Genomic DNA, 24,481 nt, shown 5'->3' on the forward strand with positions numbered 1-24,481 from the left:
GGGACCAGCATCCCAGATTTCAGACATACTGTTTAAATAGAGGAGTTTAAGTTGAGGCACCCAGGAAGTATTTAAAAGGGATGTAGAAATGAGTACTAAAAGCAATTTGTATCTATTTGGTAATCATGCATACAGAAATAATAGCCAAGGTCAAAGAGCAGCCTAGCAGCTGAGATATTGCAAAGAAGGGGCAGACACAAAAGAATAAAGGAGGAAAGCAATATCATACTGTTTGGCTCACCACTACAGAGCTGAAGGACATCAACAAAGGAAATGCAGAAGGAAAAACAAGAAAGGCACAAGAAGGAAGAGGGTATTTCCCAGAACGCTCTGTCAATAACACAGCGTGCTCTAGAGAGGTCATAGAGACTGAACAACCAGAAAAGGCCATTGAGGGGGGGAAATCTCAAAGCAAAATCTGAAAAGTCACAGAGGGAGCCTCAAGACAGAGAAGAGAACAAGGAGTTAGTAAACCAGGAGGAGAATGCCGCTTGTTAAAAAATAAAAAGTGAACTGTGAGAAATGAAGGGAAAATGGCAGCTAAGTCAAGAGAAGATTCTTTAAATATAGAAACAATCTTATATTCTGAAGAGAAGAGGAAGAAAGGCTGGGATTCATTCATTCATTTAGCAGGCATTTATAGAGCACAAAATACTCCTGTTCAGGCACCGCTGAGCTTGCGGCCCTCCTCAGACTTACATCCTATGGATGAAAATCAATTGAGATGGAGGTACATGAAGACATATAGAGACACAGAGCACCGAGGCAGAGGTGGAGTATGGCTGATTTATTTGTAAGTAAACAAAACCAAAGTGAGAATATGGAATTAAGAGTACAGTGTGAACCATTTCAAAACAACCACTGTAAGAAATGGATTACGGAAGGTGACAGTCCACAATTTTAAAACTACAAATTCATTTGGAGTTCACTAGCAATTAGAGGACATCATCTGGTCCATCTCTAATTTCAGGACTTTTCCCACTAATTCTGGAGAGGGGAAGCAGGAGGAGGCATTAAACAAGTTAAGACGGTGATGACAGGAGGTTTGAGAATTGGCAAAATCACTTATCAAGAGGTAAAGGGAATCCAGGATGCTCCTTTGGGCCGCATTACTGTGAATGATTGTGGCAGAGACCATAACTGCCTCAGAATATTCTTTCTCTTAACAACAGAATCCTGAGCGGTGGGGGGAGGGTTTCATCTTGTTTCATTTTTGGTTTTTACTTCGTTTTGCTTTCTGTTTTTTGTTTTACTGGGCCCATTATTGTCCAGGTGAAAAACTATATATCCCAGACTCCTTTGCAGCAAAATGTGGTTTTAAGATTAAGTCTTTCTGTAAATATAAAGCTGTTTTAAAAAAAAAAAAGTCTATAAATTTTTTTAAGCCCTGGAGCAAGGAAAAGAGAACTAAAAACTATTCCATAAAGTAATGATACGGCAATTACTCCAACAAGGGTTATTAGAGCCCAAAAGTCTGTTTGGACTTCAGGTATAAAGCCAAGAAAAAAGCCCACTGCAACAGAAGGCAAAGATAATTCTATTTCATCTTGGAGAACTGTATTATATCAAGATTTTCTTTTAGTTAAGAAGTGCAAGGACAATAGAACAGCAAATACCAAGAAATCCAATTTCTTTTTATTTCAGAATTCCAAAATTTAAATCCAATTTATTTAAACAGAAAAAGAAAACATTTCATCAATTTCCCTCCCCACCATACCCACCTCTGGCAACCACCAATCTGTTCTCTGTATCTATAGGTTTTGTTTTGTTTTATATTTCATATATAGAAGACCTCATACGGGATTTTTCTTTATTTAATTTAGCATAATGACCTCAAGGTCCATCCATGTTCAGCAAATGACAAGATTTCATTCTATTTTATAGCTGAATAATTACATTATAGATATATAATATCTACATATATACATATATAATATACATATGTATGCATACACACCAAAATTTCTTTATCCATTCATCCATCAATGGACACTTAGGTTGCTTCCCTATCTTGGCTATTGTAAATAATGCCACAATAAAAATGGAAATGTTTATAGCTGTTTAAATTATAAATCAGTGCTTTATTTGTCTTTGGATAAATACCCAGAAGTGGAATTGCTGGGTCTATTGTAGCTCTATTCTTAATTTTCTGAGGAATCTCCATACCATTTTCCACAATGGCTGTACCAATTTATATTGTGACCAACATGCAAGAGAGTCCCTTTTCTCCACAACCTCATCAACACTTATTATTTCTTGTCTCTTTGATAATAGCCATTCTAACAGGCACAAGGTCATCATCTTATGGTAGTTTTGATTTGCATTTCCCTGATGATTATTGACATTTACCATCTTTTCATGTACCTGTTGGTCATCCATGAGTCTTCTCTTGAAAAGGTCTATTCAAGGGTACCTAGTTGGCTCAGTTGGTAGAACATGTGACTCTTGATCTCAGGATTCTAAGTTTGAGCCCCATGTTGGGTGTAGAGTTTACTTAAAATATAAACTCTAAAAAAAAAAAGAAAAGAAAAAGGTCTTCTACCCATTTCTTCATTGGATTTTTTTTTTTGCTATTGAGTTGTACAAATTCTTTGTATATTTTGGATATTAGTCCCTTATCAGATATAAGATTTGCAATTGTTTTCTCCCATTCAGTAGGCTGTTTTTTCATTTTGGTGATGCTATCCTTTGCTGTACAGCTTTTTAGACTGATGTCCCAACTCATGCTTTTGGTATCAGATTCAAAAATCAGCACCAAGACCTATGTCAAGGAGCTTACTGCCTATGTTTTCTTCTAGGAGTTTTATGGTTTCGGGTCTTATGTTCAAATCTCTAATCCTTTTTGAGTTAATTTTTTTTGTATAGTGTAAGATAGTGGTCCAGTTTTATCCCTTTGCTTGTGGATGTCCATTTTCCTTACACCATTTATTGAAGAGACTGCATTTTCCCCATCAATTAATGACCATGTATGTATGGATTTATTTCTGAGCTCTCTAATGTGTTCTATTGATTTATGTGTCTGTTTTTATGCCAATATGATACTGTTTTAATTACCATAGCTCTGTAATATATTTTGAAATCAGAGATTGTGATGTATCCAGCTTTGTTCTTTATCAAAATTGCTTTGGCTATGCGGGGTCTTTTGTGCTTCTGCAAAATTGTTTTCTCCCATTCAGTAGGTTGTCTTTTCATTTTGGTGATGCTATCCTTCGCTGTACAGCTTTTTAGTTTGATGTCCCAACTAATGCTTTGTTTTCAGATTTAAAAAAATCATCACCAAGACCACTGTCAGGGAGCTTACTGCCTATGTTTTCTTCAGGAGTTTTATGGTTTCAGGTCTTACGTTTAAGTCTAATCCGTTTTGAGTTTATTTTTTGTATATGATGTAAGATAGTGGTCCCTTTTTATTCTTTTGCATGTGGCTGTCCAGTTTTCCCAACATTATTTATTGAAGAGACTGGCCTTCCCCCATTTTATATTCATGGCTTCTTTGTCATGAATTAATTGACTACATAAGCATGGGTTTATTTCTGGGCTCCTTATTCTTTCCACTGACCCTTTTGTCTGTTTTTATGCTAATACCATATCGTTTTGATTACGACAGCTTTCTAATATAATTTGAAATCAGGGAATGTGATGCCTTGAGCTTTTTCTTAAGATTACTTTCACTCTTGAGGGTCTTTCATGGTCCCATACAAGTTTTGGTTTGTTCGTTCTATTTCTGTGAAAAATGGCATTGGAATTTTGATAGGGATTACATTAAATCTGTATGTTCCCCTGGATAGAATAGGAATTTTAAAATTAATTCTTCTAATTCTTCTAATCCATGAGCATGGAATTTCTTTCCATTCATTTGTGTCTTCTCCACTTTCATCACAGTACTATAGTTTTCAGTGCACATGTCTTTTACCTCCTTGGTTAAATTTATTCCTAGGCTTTTTATTCCTCTTGATGCAACTGTAAATGGAATGGTTTCCTAATGTCTCTGATAGTTCATTATTAGGGGGAAAAACAGTGTATTGATTTTGTATCCTACAACTTTACTGAATTTATTAGTTCTAACAGTTTTTTGAGGGAGTCTTTAGACTTTTATATACATAATATGCCATTTGGAAATTGTGACAGTTTGACAGCTGCCTCTCCAATTTGGATGCCTTTTATATATTTTTCTTGCCTAATTGCTCTGGCTAGCACTTCCAATACTATGTTGAGTAAATGGTATCTTGATAATTATAAATTAAGAAAAATCTAAAGAAACTGGAAATACTCTGCAGAAGTGCAACTAAATAGTTTGGAAATATTTTGTATGAGATTAAGGCTTTTCAAGTTAAATGGAGGTTTCTATTTAGTACCTATTTAGGGAATTAAAAAATCCACATATTACACCAGAGAGCCCTACAAACCTTGTTCTATATCTAGTTATTATCTTTCAACCTTCAGGTTAAAAGTATATTTAGATTCTGAAAGGTTTAAATCAGTTTCTATGAAGAGCATGGCCTCCCACAATGCAACCATAATGGTTCTGTCCAAGTTTGATGCTCCTCATAGTACAAAAACTGTCCCTAAAAACAAAATGCTCCTGACAAATTCTCACAGGAATCCACTATGCCAGAAATGCATTTTACACCCAGTAAGCTTCTGTTGTGTAAGTAGGGGGAATAGGAAAGGGAAGTCTAAAAATCTTTAAGTCTTTCTGGACATAAAAGGCCACACCAAGAAATATTTTCCCCCCCCACTTTTGCGAAGGTTAGCCTAAATATACTTGTTCCCAAAAAACATTCTCACTATAACCCAAATGAAGAAAGCTGAATTCTTCATGTTGGAACACTGACACCTTTCAAGTTGCTGACAGAATTCAAAGCTGCTCCATCAACTGCCCTTTGCCCTGCTGACCTGGGCTACAATAAACTGTGTTTCCCCGTCTATCAATAAATCAATCACTGCCTAGCAAACTGTAGATGTAGTGTCATAACCTTAAGGGTTCATCATGAAATACTAAAAAATTATAGTCCCTCACATTGGTTTTGACATGTTGACAGCTAGGTTCACAACAGTACTCACACCTGAAAAGTCAGTTCATAACATTTTCTGAAGGCAGAATCCATTTAAGTTTGGCACATGCTTCTAAAACAGAAGGCCTACCTTTTATCCCTCCTGCAACCTCAACTATTTCTAATTACCTCAAAAAGCACAGAATCCCTTTAACTGGCCATCAGTGAAGGCCAACAAGGTTCAACATGCCAATAAATACTCCCTTTCTTAATACCTTCTCTAGATTTTCTATTTGGGCTTGATTAGGTACCATGAGAACTACCTGGAGGTTGGGGGGGGGGGCTTCATATGTAGCAATATTATAAATAACGACAGTATAGAGAACTTTTAATATTCCTTACACAGGATTTTTGACTCAAAGGAATACCAATATTTATAATCAAAATAAGTCCAAATTAAGCTAAATTGGGATATAGTCAAACCACAGTCTGATATTCTCTGAGGCCTCTAGTTGCAGAGAAAACAAGTGACGTTTATTTGGAGTTTGAGAGTTTCCTAGGCATGGAGTCAATGTCCTTCTCAAATGGACACTGATTACATAGCACACAATCAGGTCATCAAAGCACTTCTGAATAAGTCTTTTTGTTCACTCTTTAATAAAATAAATAAAAAGAAATACAGATTTTAATTCCAGAGAATCATGTACCATGAAGTAATTCTGATGACACACACACAGTCCATCATATCAGGAGGCAAAACCACAGTGGAAGAAATCTTACTAAACTCAAGATAAATACACACTTTTAGCTTATGAACACTGTGGGCTTTTAAAGAATTCAAGAGGAACTTCTATCAGTAGGCAGAGCTTTGACAACAAATGACCTGCACTAGGACAAGGGTAAACATTCTCACATGCTAACAACTAACACTTCAGTGGCCTTTACGCAGGTCCAAGTAAAGTAAACAGGTCAGATTTCTCAACTTCTGGCTTTTCTTTTTCATAGAAATGATATATACACAAAAGAATCTATAAGCAAAGCTATCTAAAAGTTTGCTTTTGTTTTTAATAGAGAAAGAAGAGAAACAATGCATTAGCATAGATTTATGCTGTGTCCCACAGAGTATGACAGCTCTATATCCTTCAATACCAATCTCGAAGATAAAAGTAGAAAAAGGTGCTAAATGAATACGTTATACAACCATTTGTGTGAACATTTTATTAAGAAAATATATACATATATTTTTGCAAATGCCAAGCATATCTATCAAAGAGGAAAGGTGTTAGAACACAAAAATAGAAGGGAGCATTAATTTTATCTGTTAATCTTTTATGTCTTATAAATCTAGCACCTTGTGCTTAAATAGGATTTTTATTAAAAAGGGAAATAAAATTTTAACCAATGGAAAAAAAAGAACATGCCAGGCAAAATCCCCCTCCCCAAAAGATGTTGGCCAACAATCATGACTACCACACTGGAATAGAACAGAATTACTAAAATAGTGCATTATTTGAGTTTTAGAGTAAAAATGAAAAGATTATTTGTGGACTATCTAGCAATCTTTCCTCCCCAAACTAACAAGTAAATTACACTATTTAAACTGAGGGTTTTAAGTGCTTGTTAAGAAGCTGGGGAAGGTGACTTACAACCAGATTCTCAGGACCGCAAATAAAGATGCAACTCACTCTACTTTATAGAACAGAACGTAGGGTTTTTTTTCCCCCAGCACTGAAATAGGTCACAGAAAACTCGGGAAATGTTTGTTCTTCAAAGCTTAGGGTAAGATTTTTATGTATCAGTGTTACATTTAAGAATACACCCAAGTCCTAATTCTGTTAGTATTTTCCTACTGTTCTCACAAAGAACTTTTCTCTTCACTAGTTACACAAAACCAGTAAAGGAAACCTCATTGAAAATGGAGTGGGGAGCTCTGCAGGGGGCGCTCTAGCGCATGTGTGCTCGCGGTCCCCGCCCCCGCTCCTCTCACTCGGCCTGCAATTCCAGCAGAAAGACGGAAGGTTAGGAATTATTTTGACAAGGGAGGGCACTTTTCACATAGGAATTTTATTTCCTGCCTTTTAGAAAAAGAAGGGAAGATCCCTCCCTGCCCCAGCAACAAGGCACTAACCACCTCCTGCAGCCAGCGAGAAACCAAAACTTCGAACTCTTGTTCTTCTCCAGTGAAATTCCATTCAAAGTAACTCTCCCCAATTTTCTCCATAAACCTAGTAAAAGCTGACCTTGCCTTGGTCTCTTCAGACTTGCCCACAGTTCACCATAGTTTACTTGTCCCCAATTGCAATTTCTCTGCCATTCGCTGATAAACTCATTTTGCTGGTAAAGTAACTGGCTATTTTATTTTTAAGGCTGACATTTGCCAGAAATGAACACAGAAGAAGGTGTAATAAGCTAAAAACCAATTATCTTAGGAGAATGAGAATCAAAAGGGGAGAGAGAAATCATTAACTTTTTCTGTATTTGCCTTTATATCATATAAATGCTGAAACCAACTCTGCACTCCCTTCAAAAGCTCTTTAAGGAGGAGGTTGGGAGGGGGAATTTGTGAGCAAAACTAGCAGATTAAATCAGATTAGAAACTGAAAACAGCCTGGGATACACCTCAAAATGATAGTTCTGTTCTATCAGAAAAGAAGTTGACAAAGGCAGGTGGGGTGTAGCACCAACCACATGCTAGTTAGAAGAAAGCAATCTTTGCATTTTGATTCATTTATTCACAAATTCATTTAGTATTTGTTTACCAAACTTTATAAAGGATTTTAACAGCATGCACAATCCACTTTTTAAGTAAAGAGCTGCAGCACTTAAATTAGAACCACCTAGTGGTTCAACAGGGAAAACAAAGGGGTTTCCCACTTAGATGAAAATTGAAGATACAGATGGTAATCAATGTCCTGCCTCACACCGTATGGTTAAATTAATTCTAGAAGAGTGTATACCATATACACAGTAATTTTATGGGATAACTATACCATTTTATAGTATCTAACTATACATGGTATATACATCTATATATGATATATATATACACACTTATAGTTATGAAACTTACATAGTTATGAAACTAAAACTAATATAAAACTGAAGAAATTTATCTAAAGATCAAGTGAAGAAAAATTTTCTAGGTCAGTGTGCAAAGCAAGAAATCATAACCGAGGGACGCCTGGGTGGCACGGTCGCTTAAGTGTCCAACTGTCCAACTCTTGGTTTTGGCTCAAGTGTGATCTCAGGGTCATGAGATTGGGCCCATGTCGGGCTCCATGCTCAGCACGGAGTCTGCTTAGGACTCTCTCTCTCTTTCAAATAAATAAATAAATCTTAAAAGAAAAGAAAAGAAAGAAGTTAACCAAAAATACTGGTATCATTACTAGGCTCAGGTTTTGAAGGCCAGGCTCTGTGCTCATTTCCATAGAGCCTGCACCAAGCAAAATGCCTGGCACACAGAGGTGTTCAATAACATTGACCAAATATGTAAGTGACTGAAGAGCATATCCTGTTTTGCCAGTGGCTGTGTCAGGCCCTAGGTTTTCCAGTTACCATCTCAACTCCTCCTGGGTTCTAGTCTACTGGCCTGGTCCAGACTGGTTCCCTATTCTGTGGACATGCCAGGCACCTTCATAGATCTCATGTCTTTGTTCGTGGTTTTCCTTTTGCCTTAAATGCTCTTCAGAATAACACAGTGGTTAAGAACATCAACTTTAGAATCCCACAGACATAGTTCAAATCCCAGTTTTGTCACTTTTTACCTGTGTGACTTTGAGATATTTGAGAAATTTAACATGTCTGAGTCCATAAAGTGTGGGCTATAATAATGGGAGATTCAGTGAAAAAAAAAAAAATATATATATATATATATATGAAGAGCGTAGTATGGTGTCTGAAAAAAATAAATACTCAAACATAGCTGTCTACTCTGGAAAAAAACCTACTTATTTTTCAAAACTTAGAGAAAATATTTTACTCCTTTTCCCTACCTCTTGCTCTCCTTTCCCCACTAATCTCATCTATAAACCATAGTATTTAATTCTTTTTACTAATAGTTACACATTTCTCTTTCAGTAACAGGTTATATACTTTAGGCATGAAGAAAAAAATTTACTTATCCCTTTTATTTTCAAAACTGAGCATAGACCCTGGCACAAAGAAGTCTTGAAATAAGTGTTCTATAATATGAACTTAAAAAACCACTCATTGCGTTATTTCCTGTATCACTAAAGAGTTACCCCCAGAACTCCACATGCACACATGCTCACAAACTTACCCATCATAATTTTAGAGTGTTCTAACTTTCCAGGTAATCTTTAAGACTTCCTAGGTCTTATAAAATTGCTTCTAATAACATCATAACCTGTATGAACAGAAACCTTAGAATTGTTTTTTTAATGTGAAGAACAAACCACGAGAGGTTCAATATAGGTGTCCCTCACTTAATGAACCCTATGTTCCAGTTCTAAATCAGCTACAAACTGATGGCATTCATTATAAAATAAGACATTGGTGCTCAAATCTCCAAAGAGTTACATGCCAGTTAATAATTAGTAACGTTTATAGTCAAGCTTCCAATGCCAAGAAGGTTCCATGTAAACTACACCCCACCACAACTGCTCCACCCACACATTTATCTAGGAATAATGTGGGCCAAAGGGAGGAAATGTACCTTCCCCCCGGCCCTGCCAGAACACATAAAAAGAATGGTTTTATATCCTCAGCAATGTCCATGAACCTGGTTGTAACTTTTCTTCTTTCTAGGACTTTAAAAAAAGTCTATCAGAATCGAAGGGAATACCAGTGACATTATAAGTTGATATACATTAGCAAACTTACACTGTGAACTACTAGCCCAGATAGCTAAAGGAGGATGAAACCCTGATTTCTAGCACTTGCCAATTTCCATGCTGCAAATGGCCCTGGCCATTTACAACCTAACAAGTGCCTTGCAAATTTCCTGTGTATTTAGTAAGCAGCTGGAGACCCTCTCTTGCAATCACCGCTCTTGAAAAAGAATGATGCTTTGAATCCCTAGATTTCTGGTAACCTTAAAAGACAAAGTATGTCGAGTCAGCTTTATATAAACTCAATGAACTGCAGTCATCAACAGCTTCGTATTACTTCATCTGAGTCTCAGCATGAATACAACCTTTCAAATAGGAAAAAAACCCCAAAAAAGTAAAGTTCCCTATTTCTCAACTGTAAATAAGTAAAATTTAATAATCATTTTATTTTAAACATCTAGTAGAAAAAGTTTGACTGTCTTACATTTAACCTGGAAGGTATTTTAATACCTGATGAGTTTAATAATTCCTCTATCATACAGAGACACAGAAGGAAATGTTTAAGTAAATACAAAGTGATCTGTACCAAAGGTGGGGGGGGGGCGGGGGAACAACTGTTTTTTGTTACTTGCCAGAAAAATCTCTACTGACTGCATTCAGTTGTGACATCTAATCCCAGTGACTAACTTCTGTAGTATATCTGGAATCTTTCACTGTTTTATCTAATCAATGATTTAAATTTTAAAGCACAACTATCCGTGATCTATACAGAAAACAATTTATCGTAACACACAACACTTTGTAATTCAACCTCTCTTATACAAGAAAAATAAAACTACAGTGGCATTTGTGGTTATTTATTCACCAAGTATTACTAAACACTTTCTACATGCCTAGAACTGTTTTAGGTTTAAGGGATACAGCAATGAAAATCCTGCCTCAGGGAGTTTATGCTCCTTGCAAGAAGACAGAAAAAATACAAAATAAGTAAAATACACAGGACGTTAGACAACAGTGAACACTAAGGAGAAAAATAAATCAGCGAAGTAGAAAAGGAGAGGGTAGGTAACTACAGAATATCTAGACTCCGAGGAGGTGATCTGTAAATAGGAAGTGAGAGATGGGGCCCAAGGCTCCCTGTGGGAAAAGAAAAGGCCACTGCTTGCCCTGAATGCTCAGAGAAAGATGGGCAAAGTGAATTTGGCCTAGCTAAATAAGAAAGAGGAGCAGTAGTATAATTAAGGACACAAACATAAATTAATCTGGGGTTTGAAACGTAGGTTTCTGACCTTCTCATTATTTACACTTTTTTTTTTTTAATTTAAAGCAATTAAACGGGGCGCCTGGGTGGCTCAGTCGATTAAGCAACTGCCCTTGGCTCAGGTCATGATCCCAGGGTCCTGGGATCGAGCCCCACGTCGGGCTCCCTGCTCAGTGGGGAGTCTGCTTCTCCCTCTCCCTCCCCCCAGCTTGTGTGCGCACGCTTGCGCTGTCTCTCTCTCACTCTCTCAAATAAAATCTTAAAAAATAAAGCAATTAAATGGAAGTTCAGAGGGAGAGAATCTCAAGCAGATTCTGTGCTGAACATGGAGCCCAGTGTAGGGCTTGATCTCACAACCCTGAGATCACGACCTGAGCTGAAATCAAGAGACGCTTACCCGACTGAGCCACCCAGGCGCCCCTCATGTGAGGTTCTGAAGTCAACTAATATCTCAATATGCATCCAATGTTATTTTTAGTTCCCAATTGCTACAGAGAGGAGCCTGCGCTATTTCCCATAAAATGTCCTATAATACAAAGTTGGTCAAACATGAGAGTCACTTATCCATAATTTTAATGAGAAATATGACTAATCAATTATCCATTTTAATTCTCTTATTTGTAGGTTATGTTTAGCATTACAAAAGCAGATTATATTATCTGGTGGGTTCTCAGATCCTTCATCTAGTCCTCTGTGAAAAACTGACATGACTAGAGCCATTCTCAAATGGAGTGGAGGGGCCACTGGAGAGAAACCACCTTACCCGCCTTTGTTTGAACTGGGCCAAAACCTGTGGAATGGGCAAAATGACAACGGTTTGAGAAGTCAGCAGAACAGACACATAATCGCAAGACTGATGGTTAAGGACTTTGTGAAGATAAAATCAGCAGCCACTCAACACAACCCCGAGCAGCTTAGCTTGTTACAACACCCACAGAAAACTTCTCTTATTTCATGTAATTGCTCCCCCTTCCTTTTCCTCATAAAAACCTCTTGCTTTCACTCCAAAGCAGGAACACAGGATGGGTATCTACCGGATTCTGTGCTCCCTGAATTGCAATTCTCCAATCCCAAATAAACCCTCATTTGCCTCTCTGTTCTCATGTTGAGGCTGACACCCCCATCTCCCGGCTATCTGGCATTTGTGGACCTCACTGCTCACTTGCACACCTCTACCAAAAGGCAAATGAAGGAAAGGAAAGGAAATGGAAACCAATCTCTCATTTTGATCCTTGACAAAGGTCTTAAATCTTTCTTAGAATGTATAGATGGCATTACCTTATTTCACTGATTTTAAAATAAACATTTTTGCACATTTTAACATCTCTAAAATTCATTTTAGGAGGCAACAGAATGTATTGTAGAATCGGTGGTATCTTAGCACTGTGTCAGAGTTTAACTGGCATTTTTTCCCTTCTTTAATTGTCAATAAAACAATTTATCATAATGACATCACCAATGCAATCAAAACCAGCATTTAAGCTAGTCTTGCTATTTCTTTATACCAGTATCATGAATAGTTGTGAATGTAATAAGGCTTCTAAATAAATCAATTAAAGTTTGTGGAATTAAGATGCCAGAATAAAACATACTAGGTATTAACCAACAACGATCATAATATTCTCTGCTTTTCTAACAGAAACTAATCTTTATATTTAAAAGCCATTTTTCCCTGTGATGCCATAAGGGGCTGAGGATATTAAGATGGTTATTAATGTTTTGCATTGAATGAAGAAATTAAGTCTCAAACAACGTGAAGAACAACAGATTAAATAAAACAAACCAACTTGCCAACTACAATGAGATCCCACATTTAAGGGGAATCTTAACCCCTCCCTGCCCTGAGGCAGGGCTGTTAGTCACAGAAAACTTGTTCTAGCACTCAGGAAGGGTAAGCAACAGTGCCCAGGTGGAAGAGATATGGCATTCCACGCAGAGAAAATACCATATGCAAAAAGGGTCAAACACACACAGAAAATCAGCAATACTACCAATGGGGAAAAGAGGAGTTTAAGAAGGTCATTAGACTGGGGAGGCTCTAATGCCTTCGTAGCCTCTGTAAGGAAATGGGAACCTAAGCCAGACTCGATTGTAAATGCACTGGCATCTGAGTAAATGTTAAGAACAACTAATCATAAACACCTAACCAGGCTTTCCTATGTAAGGCGAATCAAATAATGTCCTTGCCTTGCTTCCATGGCTGCCCTCTAAATGCTTCGCCCCTAGCTCCTGGCAGCTAAACACTGCTAACTACTTCAGTTTGTGGCTGCCCAATTCAAGGAGATACTTGCTTCAATTAACTTTTGAAAATGTTAATGTGCCTCAGTTTATCTTTTAACAAAGGTAATAGCCATAGAAAAACTCAGAGACAGAGGTAGTAGCCACATAGTAAAATATATTTTAGGCCATTTTAAGTAATGATCACCACCTTCCCCTCACCATTAATTTCAGTTGAAGATTCTGGAGACTCAAATAATTGATATTTTTAAAAAGCTCCATTCTGATATGGCTATTATTGGCCTTACTGCTTGGAGCAATGTCAAGATGTTCCAGATAGCTGTAAGCCTGTGAATGTCTTCTTTAGACCTGACACACTAAAATTAAAATGAAATAGCTCTTAACATTATTTTTGCTAATCAACTCATGTTCTTCACCATTATGATTCAGCAGGTAGGGCTTCTAAAATTACAGACTGCTCAAAAAACTAAAAAGAATGTGAGTAAGATTATGAATGAAATCTAAAGACAGGTTAAATCTGCTCCCAAGTATATAAAAGCCCAAGAATCTATCCCATCAGCATCTGAATAATAGGTGCCAACACAGCAAACTGTCATCTGGAACTCTTGGCAGTTCCTCCCTTTGAGCACTGATACAGCAGGAGCCATAAGGCAGGGCTGTATGAGGAGATAATTAGAGCTCCCCTTTCCCCAGGGATTGTCAGCCTCAAAAGAATAAGAAGGTGCTATTATTTTATTATATAGCAAGTTATACTGTTACACAGACTGTTATACAATAACTTCTCCTGCAATAAGGTAATATTTACTGAATCCTTACTATGTATCAAGTACTAGAGATTCTCCCCAACTAGCAAAAGAGCTCTAGGAGGACATGAATTTCTAATTGTTCATTGCTATATCCATAGTACCTGGCACAGAGAACATACTTCATAAGTATTCACTGACTACAGAATAAAAAGGAAAACACAAGTTGAAAATCAAAATATTGCATATGTACCACTTAATCCCTGCAAATTATGGGGAAAATTCTATTACTTTTCCTATTTTGTCAAAGGAAAAACTAAGAGTTGAAAAAGAAAGTAACTTGCCAAATGGCAGAATAAGGCCTGCCTTTCACACCAAAACCACAGTGGTTAACCTCTAAGCTGTCCCTTCCATACCTATGTTGATTTCCTACTTGTGACTACACTTCATACATATCCCAAGTGGTCTGAAGCCCAGAGTTTGATTTAGGAAAAAAACAAAACAACTCAGGAAAGGCTAAGTGGAAGATTCTCAGTAACCCATCAACAACAACTGAGTTTCCAGGGGGGGTAAGAGGCCACCTAAGGACTTTCAAAGTAGCAGACAACAGACGAGAAAAATTAAGGGAATCCCAAGGATGAAGGACAATTTTGGTGGAGATTTCAGCATTTGAAAGTCCTGTTGTTTGAATGTCTGAAATTTTCCTGAATACTAATGTAAGTCAAGTTTCTTTTTTATATTATACTACTATTCTTCCTTCTATCATTCTTTTATAATTGTTTCCCAGGAGTGCCTGGCTGGCTCATTTGGGAGAGAATTCAATGCTTGATCTCGGGGTCATTACTTCAAGCCCCACATTGGGCAAAGAGATTACTTAATTAAAAAAAAAAGTTTTTTTGTTTCCCAAATTATATATAATGAATGTATTGATTTTTTAAGTAATATCTATTTTGTCAAATCTAAGCCAGAGCTTACCAGAATGTTTCCCAGAATGATTTTTCATACAACTAGGTCATGACTGTCACTTGGCTGACACTGACTGCAAGATGCCATTCCAACGTTAGGAATGTTAAAATGTGACAAAAAGTAAGTCTCTTTAGAATCCATCAAAAACCAGAAACAGCTAGAGAGCATGCAAGCAGGAAAGTTTCTTAACAAAAGAATCTTATGCTTCCTCCCAAGAGCCTTAACACAAAATGATACAAAAAGTAGCAGTTCAATAAATATCAACTAAAAATACATAGAACAATTAGTGGTTTACTTTGAAATTCTGTGTATGTAAAGGACTTCTTTAAAAAAAAAAATCTAGGGCCACTGGGTGGCTCAGTCGGTTAAGCGTCCAACTTGATTTGGGCTCTGGTCATGATCTCAGCACCAGGAGACTGAGCTCTGTGTCAGCTCTGCACTTAGCATGAGTCTGCTTGGTATTCTCTCCCCCCCCCCAATAAATAAAATAAGGTAAAATAATATATAAGGTAAACTTTCAATAGAAAGGTGTACTAAAACATTTTTTTTTAAACAAAAGAACAGATAAACTGGAAAAATGGATCCTTTCTGAACCCCTGGGTTTGCTAACATTTCATGAGAGACTGCATATTTAAAGTTAAAAAAAAAAAAGAAAGAAACCAACTGGAAAGAATGCATGGGACGTAAGGATTATATCACACAAAGATGTGACTTAGTGCAGAGGCTCCTACAGATGCTGAACGGTTTGCAAGAAAACAAAAAATAATTTTACTTGCAAAGAGCATTGAGCACTCACTGTAGGTAACTATAATTGTCATGGTTATTGTTGATTTTTCATATTATAGTTGACTTAGTACTATATCACATACATGGTCAAATTAATCTTAATGCACATTGGATCTAAAACCAGCAGTGAACAAGACATAGCTAATACAAAGCTCTAAGTCAAACTTGGTTTTCTTCAAACGCAATTATATATGTAATAGAGAGAGTATCAAATCAAAGTGAAGTTGAGCTTAAAAGAACTTTAAGTTGTCAAACAAGGAAAAAAAATAGTCTCCAGATGGAAATGGTACACTGCCTATGACAAAGATTCTCTCACTGACCAAACTCAGACTACCTCTTTTTTTGACTACACCAGACTTTTGGACTTCCATGTTCTTTCCACACTGTCCAATTTTAGCAAGAAAGGATTCTGACTCCGTTTAAACAGAACTGCCCCCACCACCAGCCCCACCACACTCCCAGTATCTAATCACCCTCTAGATCAGATCGGATCCTTTTATCCCCCTGCATCCCCTGGGTGATCATCTTGGCCTGCCTCCGGCAAGAATCCTCTTAGATCATTTAAGCCACAATCTTCCTACCCCTGATATTTCCTCTCAATAATTTCCCATCCATTGATCCCTACCCCGCTCCTTATCTACTAACATCCCATTAAAGTGGTCCCTGCAGCAACAGCCACGGCCCCTCCCTTGAATAAAGACTTACTGTGCTTTAATGAATGTCACTGAATAATTTTTTCCTTTATTAGTTTGAATATTTCTTTTCTTCAACACCTATTAGATATGAGGAAGAAAGTAAAAGCAAAAAATCCGAGGGGCGCCCGGATGGCTGGTTAAGTGTCTGCCTTTGGCTTGGGTCATGATCCCAGGATTCTGGGATCGAGCCTCGCATCAGGCTCCCTGCTTGTGCGGGGTCTGCTTCTTCCTTGCCCTCTGCTGCTCCCCCTGCTTGTGCTCTCTCACTCTGTCGAATAATAAAATCTTTAAAAATATATAAAAAATAAAAAATCCTAAAATAGTGGCATTGTTATACATGGGAAGACTTCCTCATTTTTCTATACAACTTTTTATAGAGGGAGAAACAAAAAGTAGTAAAACCAAGAATCAAGCACAAAAAAACACAGAAGTTTGTGGTCAGATTTTTTTTAGCCTGAAAAAAATGGGGAATACCTACAAAAGACCTTGATAAAACTATATATAAAGAAAGCTGAAGTGAATCTGAATAAATTTGGGGGAATATATGGGAGAGCAGTCAGACACACAGGCTAAATGGCAAACAGACTAAAGAGAACAGAAAGAAAAACTATGTGCAGGCCTATCCCCTATTTCGCAGCACAGTGGGGCAGGCCAGGGAGAGGAGAAAAACAGGAACTGATAAACATCTATATTAGGACCCAGGAAGCAAGATAAAATAAATCACAGACCTAACCTTTCTTTTACAGATTTATTTATTTATTGGGGGGCAGGGGAAAGGGGCAAAAGGGAAAAGGGGCAGAAGGGAAAAGGGGCAGAAGGGAAAAGGGGCAGAAGGAAGAGGGAGAAAGTCTCAAGCAGACTCTACAGTGAGCTTGGAGCCTGATGTGGGGCTTGACCTCATGACCTGAGCCAAAACCAAGAGTCAGGACACTTAACTGCGCCACCCAGGCGTCCCAGTCATAGACCTAATCTCTATCTCTGCTACCAAATAGGAAAGTCTCACAAGCACAAATGAATTCTGACTCCAAACAATATAATGGATTCACCTGTTATAACCCTCCTACACTTCTCATTATTCTTGGTAGAGCAAGGTGAAGTAGACCAAGAGGTAATACTGCATGAGTTCAATTTCACCATCATTAGCTGAACATGGGCTCCATAAGGTCTGGAAGACAATTCTACCTGCAGCATTCAACAAACAATAAACTCAATATGTACCTGTAGCTTTTTAAAAGTCCATTTCTGGGCCTCAATTTTCTCCTATTTATACAACCATACTTTCTTGTGGTTGGCATTTTTACGAGCTTGACACAAAGGTACTACAGATAGAAACATTGTATCTGCTCTCAAATATACCAGAATTTAGCAGGAGACAGAGGATTAACATAAGGTTAAGTGAGAGAAATAAAATAAAGTATAAGAATAAACCTAGGATTAGCATATGTGGACTCAGGGCCAAGGTTATTCTGAAAATTTTCACCAAAAGTATGTATCTAAAGAATTAAATAATTCGTATCCATTTCTCAAACTAACTGGAATTAAAAATTATATCTGCATGAAATTATAGAACTGATTCATTCAAATTTAAAACTATGTTATTTGAAATAGAGAAAAGGGGAAAATCCCATGTATTTGAATCACATCCAGGGCTCTAATACCCCACTGTTAGCAATAACAACTCGTGTCCTCTAAAAGGTATTAATTTCTGGGGTACCTAGTTGGCCCAGATCATGATCTCCAAGTCCTGGGATCGAGCCCCATGTTGGCTCAGTGGGGAGTCTGCTTCTACCTCTGCCTCTCCCCCCTGCCTGTGCTATCTCTCTCAAATCAATAAATAAAATCTTTTTTAAAAAAATAATAAATAGAAGGTATTAATTTCTAATCACGAGGCCTGCATTTCTGAAGATTTCCTTCAGGGAAGAATACATATGGATATATAAACCCATACAACTATAAAGGAAATCCACATCTGCCTAAACCAATCATGTTTTTTCACTGCTAAATGAAAAAGTTCAGAGATACCTAAGGATAAGTAAGAATATGAAAGAAGAAGAGCAAGGAATTACAGAACTACCACCTCCAGATGATCACAGGGATCAAAGGAGAACTTTCTTAAGAATGATCTTCAGAGATCTGAGGATATTATGAGAGGGAAGAAGGAAGGGAATGCAGGAAGGGAATGCAGGAAGGGAATGCAGGAAGGGAAGAGTGGGGAGGGACAAAGAGAAATTATAATTATAATGAAAATCAACACAAGCAGTAAACAATAGCATAGTCACTGAAAAAAAGACATTATAGATATAAAAGATACATTAAGGAAATCTAAAATAAAAGGAAAAATTACAGAGAATACTTACAAGAGAAAAAAGGTATAAGGAAATCCATTAACAAAATTAAGAGGAAACACAATTCAAGGTTTTCCTCTTAAGGAAACTATTACCAAAAAAAAAAAAAAAAAAAGAAATTTAGTTCCTTAAGCAAAAATTAAGTTTTTTCTTAGCATCTGGTAACGTGTCTCTAACACCTTTTTTGAAAGCAAGTATTTACTCAATTTGTAAGTTACTCTGTTCCAAATTTTCCAGTCAACTGGTTTGCTTTTATATTTCATTCATCCTTTAGTTCAAAGTTCATTAAGTGGTTGGCGTTTAATACTGAACACCTGTAGTATTACTTTTGGTGAAGAGATTAGAACCAATAAGATTTAGCTTTGTTCTTTGAAGACAAAGTTACAATGTGAATCCATGAAATATCACAAACTAGAAGGTCTAGTGCTAGTTTCTTCCACTGGGTGGTATAAAAAATTGTTCTTTTGCTGAATATTTTTTGTTTGCTTTGTCTTTTGTGGGCCAAACTTGTAGAAATCTGGAATAACAAATTTTAAATAGCAAGATATTTAAATATTCTGTAAATATAAATACTCAAGATTTTCCAAGAACAATGTAAGGTCTGAAATGTAGTAAGTTTCTTGGCACTTTAATACTGAATCTTATGGCAAGTTCCCACTCTATAGCCATATGTGTGTTTTCCTTTCCTTTGGACAGGAACAAATTACTAAAGTTCTTAAGAACAACAGTTTCTAGAAACAAACTAGAGTTGTTTGCAATTGATCAAAATTGTAGGGATATTTTTCCAATTTTTTTTTACTGAATAATTAATGCACTTAGAATCAATGTCAAAAGTTATGATATACTATAGAGTGAAAAATAAGTCTTTCTTTCCCATCTCCTACCAACCGTTACCCCTCTCTAGCGTGAACAATTTTACCAATTTCTCAGAACTCCTTTTTGAATATTAAATATGGCTAGTATGTTTTCACTGAGAATACCATAACCAGAGAATGCCATGTACTCATAACATTTAAATGACTTTATCTCAAGGGCACATATGTATAACCATTCATTGTTTATAGGCAACATGTGGTGTCTGAGTGGATGCCACCTCATGCAATATTGTTGGCCTGGCCCAGAATCACTAGCACACTGCAAAATTCCTTCTGTAAGATCCCAGGAAGATGGTCACACTTTGTCTTAAGTAAAATATGAAGATCTACCAAATGTGTTGGTTTAATTAGTAGAAGGGGGAAAAACACCTCTCTTACACCAAGAAAAGCTACCTAGCTGTAACTTTTACTCAAAGTTTTTACTTGATTGTGTCCTCCAAATAAGGTCATTGAGTCACTGATTTCTCAAGAACACCGTGGATTATGTCCCTTAAAAAAAATAAATGCTCATACACAGAAAATATGCATACAAATTTGGGAAGAAACTTTAAGAAAATAGAAATTTATGACCTCTTCCTCTTCTCTTCGTGAACACTTCAGGTAAGCTTGAACACGGCAGGTGAGAACACATGCAAGAATTGTTGGGGGGGGTGAGGGGTCAGAGGTGAAGAGGGCAACCCACCATGGGATGTCAGAGCTCAGGGAGGTGGGGGGAGGGAGATAATGCCATTCCCATTAAGCTGGTGAGGATTAAATAATGAACACTTAGCACAAAGTCTACCAAAGTATGAAGAACCACGAGGATAAGGAATCTTACCTCTTCTGTTCATTGCTATGGCCTCAGGGCATAGAAGGTGACTGCCATATATTAATGTTCAGTCATGTTTGATAAGAGAACAAGTATCAACAGAAAATCTTACTGAGTAACTAGAATTATGATGAGACATTAAAAGGAGTGGGGAAAAATTAAGACACAGGGAGTAAAAAAGGGAAATCTGAAGCCACGGGATTCCTGAAAGCAAAAGGGAAGGAAATATGAATATGTATCAATCAGAGCAAGCAAAACTGGCAGCTCCTTTCTCAGGATCACTTTGAGGTAATAATACTGAAGTATAAAAATTGAAACAACATCATCAACTGAATCAAAACTTTGGAAATTTTGAAAATACATAAAAAATATGCGATCATATTCCCATAAAACAGACAGAACTCCAAACCATAAGCACAGTAGAAGGCTACAGCGTGTCAAAATAGTATTTACTGTTAGGAGACAATTCTCCACAAGTTGCTTACATCTTTGTCCACCCTCAAGTGAAGCACTGACTGCCTTTGTTTTGGATAATCTTTTCAAGGATATTTGTATAGTCAAGACACTTGGGAAACAGAATGTCTCCCTCTGGAGCAGAGTAGGTGACCTTACAAGGGGCTCTCCTATATACTGTAGTTTTTGCTTCCAGATCTGAATGTGTACTAGGAATTACATGTGAAAGGCTTATATTTCCCTATCCCTAAGTGCTAGAGGAGATTTATCCAGATGAGGAAAAACATCATGTAATTAACTATCAAACATGTAAATTCCTCCCACTCCCTTTTCCCTGTAGTGGACCAACTGAAAGAAAATAGAGTCCCAGGCTGGGGCACCTGGGTGTCTTAGTTGGTTAAGCGTCTGACTCTTGATCTCAGCTCAGATCATGATCTCAGGGTCGTGGGACTGAGCTTCATGTTGGGCTCCATGCTCAGAGTGGAGTCTGCTTGAAATTCTCGCTCTGCCTCTCTCACCCCCACACGCTCTTGTATGTGTTCTCTCTCTCTCCCCCAAAATAGGTAAAATCTTTAAAAACAGGAGTCCCAGGAGGGAAAGCAAAATCCTATCCTTGGTTAAGGACTTAAAGGAAGCAGGGGCAGGAAGGGAAACAATATCTCAACACAATTAACAGCCACACGTGGCCAATGAAAAGGGCTAACAGGAGCTGGAGGCTTAGAGTGGAATCAACACTTACTAAATTCAGCTGTTGCTCTAGATTATTCTAATGCTGTGACTGTAACTGAACCCACTACAGACTGATGCCACTTGGTCACTGTCTTGGGCATTACCAGTAATTTCTTTCCCAAAGGCACCTGAAGGCCAAGGGCGATGTGCAGTCAGGTACAAGGCTTCCAAGTATACCCCTAGGGAAATCTAAACTCCTCAGCCTATTTGCTACGAGTAGGTGGGTTGGGATTTAGGGTCCTCTGACATCCAAAGTTTTCAACATAAAGGAGATTCCGTTGGTTATGAGAAAGTGAAGCCTCACTCTCAACAGTCCTGACTGTGGTGTTATCACACCTCTGCCTGCGAAGGGGACTAGTAGCTCTCACAAGATACCAGAGCTTTCTCTAGTCACATTTCTTGGGATTAAATGGGCCAACCCCTCTGGCAGTCAAGGAAATCCACTGGCTCTTCAGTTCCCTCTACCACCACCACAAGGGGGGCCCAATACCGTACATGCCTCACTTGAGCATTCTCCTTGATACTTCGAGCCCGCCAATCTGCAAACCAGCAGCCATTGAGATCAGCCTGAACGAAGAGGCTTTGTGGGAAATCATCTGACAATCTATGGCATGCTCTCAACGTTGGAGGCTCCACAGCCCAAATGACCTCTGAGTGACAGGTCTCTGTGACTAATGATTTTACCAACTGGAGCATCGAGCAAGGCAGGGAGCAGCCTCCAACCGGAGACCTGCCTTGGGGTTTTTAACTCCTCATCTCTATGCCATGGTTACCAAGTGCATCCCTTTAAAAAACAAATGGCAAAAAAAAAAGAACAGCTATGAGCATGCTGCTGGGCTCTCTTTGAAACTACCTGCCTGACCCACAGAAGCCCTGTGACTCTCTGGCCAGATATTACCATTGAGGATGGCTCAACTTGAACTCAATGACTATCAAGGTGGGAAGGGCCCATTAAGTGTCCTGTGACAAACATAAGTGAGCTAGACTGCTTCCCAGTTGACATCTCAGATTTCCATGAAAAGGTGGCAGCTCTCCCTCCGGGGAGAAACTACTCCCAACCCTGCCACTTGACGCCAAGTCACTGGCTCCTGGAGCTCTTGGCTAAGCAGAGACCCAGTGTCCACCAGACTGCTGCAGCTGTTCCATCTCAGCACCAACCGTGCAGAAGCAAAGTGGAAAAGGCGTCTGTTCCACAGGCCAAACTCGAGGCTACTCTTACAGCTCTGGGCAATATGGCCTTGATAAACTGTATTTTTACTGACCCTTGGGGTATTACCTGTGGGTCTAGCTCAGGTTGGCCTCCTCCTACTGCTTAAGTGTTATTGACCGTGCTCTTGGTTAAGTTATATAGGAGACAAATTGAACAGATACTAATCAGATCAACACTCAGATCATAAGACTGTTTGAGAGAGTGGGGTAGTTCATGTGAAAATTCATCAGAAGCCAAGACAGTACAGAAGGCAGATACTATTGAGAGCACATCTCCACAGGCCTCTCATGTTTCTACCTGTCTTGCCTGTGAGATGTCAACTGTTTTTATTCCAGACTATCTTTTCAAGAATAGTTTGGAAGACAGAGATGGTGTCACCTCTGGAGCAAAGTGCAAGATACACTTACTCTCCAGTAAAATAAAGGCACTATCTCCTTCCAGGGCATGTACTTCTCATTATAAAAAATTTGAGATTCCTAAGCTCTGAGTTACAGTCTGTGATGCAATCCACAGCATACACAGGTGTCTGTTTATACTCGGTAAACTGACCCTCTTCACATCATCTTGTGAGTAAATGAGGTCCAGGAAACTGGCATAAAAAAAAAAATCACTAATCATCTGACTACTGCTACTGCTGTGAGTAATAAACTGTCCATCTCTGATCCAAGGGTCTCATGTCTTTTACTAGTGTCCACGGAACTGGGGCTAGCTGACTTGTTAGCTTCCAAGTGGACTAAAATCTGAGGTAGTTCACAATTCTTGATACTTACAGCATCAAAAAAAGTAAATTTTCATAGTTTTAGGCAAAAGAATGAGCTGCATATGCCCATTTATGAAACTCCTAAAAGTTAATTAAAATGTTATTAAATTTAACAAAAAATGCACCCTATGACCCTCTGCTCAGCCCTTCCGCCACCATAAGTATCAATACTTGAAAGCACTGAATTTGGTTACCTATATCATGCCATTTGAACTTCATAAATTTCCGATACTTTACTTTTAGCGGAAATGAACAAGACTGAAATCATACAGGTCTGAGGAACACTAGAAAACGGACTAGAAAAGACCGTTATTTCAAAATTTTTCAGGAATGAAAGCACTGATCTAAAATACTGTCCCTTGGAATTTCTAGTTGTTTTAATATGAATTCTTCTCAGAATTTATAACTCTAGTTTATGCTGTAAATAATATATCAGAAGATAAATACTATAGAAGTCATACTTTTGAAATGTTTAAGAATACCACTGTTTACAGAAACAGTAAATATGCCAAAAGAATACATATTCGGGCTTATGGGTGGAAAACATATGTCTACATCAACTAAACTGCTGAAAATGATCACTGACTTTCCTTCCATAAGACAATATTAACTATCCTATAAAGCACAAGACACTTTTGTTCACATCATAAACTTCCAAGTCAAAATACATGCATATGAATGTAACCATGGAATATGACTCAGTAAATGACAGTTATCTTCATCATAAATTTCTAACAGTTCATTATAAGCAAAATCCAGGAACAAGATTCAAAATCACATTATTTTTAAAGACAGGTCCTCACTCATGATTGATGACTTCTGTACACAGCT

General features: G+C 37.8%; 1 protein-coding gene across 4 annotated transcripts in view; it reads right to left on the reverse strand.

Annotated features, from left to right (window-relative positions):
• Window positions 1–24,481, reverse strand: part of TPK1 (thiamin pyrophosphokinase 1) — a 342,443-nt gene that overhangs the window by 270,871 nt on the left and 47,091 nt on the right. Inside the window, exon 1 of one of the 4 annotated variants that reach the window (XM_035021315.1) lies at window positions 2,365–2,472. The exons of the other annotated variants lie outside the window; for them this stretch is intronic. Coding sequence (XP_034877206.1) covers window positions 2,365–2,375 — 11 coding nt within the window. The 5' untranslated portion in view covers window positions 2,376–2,472. Of the gene's footprint in view, window positions 1–2,364; window positions 2,473–24,481 lie in introns of those variants that run through there. 4 annotated transcript variants of the gene reach the window in all.

The sequence above is a fragment of the Mirounga leonina genome, unplaced genomic scaffold, assembly GCF_011800145.1.
Source record: "Mirounga leonina isolate KUSES-001 unplaced genomic scaffold, KU_Mleo_1.0 Mir_174, whole genome shotgun sequence".
NCBI classification, from domain to species: domain Eukaryota; kingdom Metazoa; phylum Chordata; class Mammalia; order Carnivora; family Phocidae; genus Mirounga; species Mirounga leonina.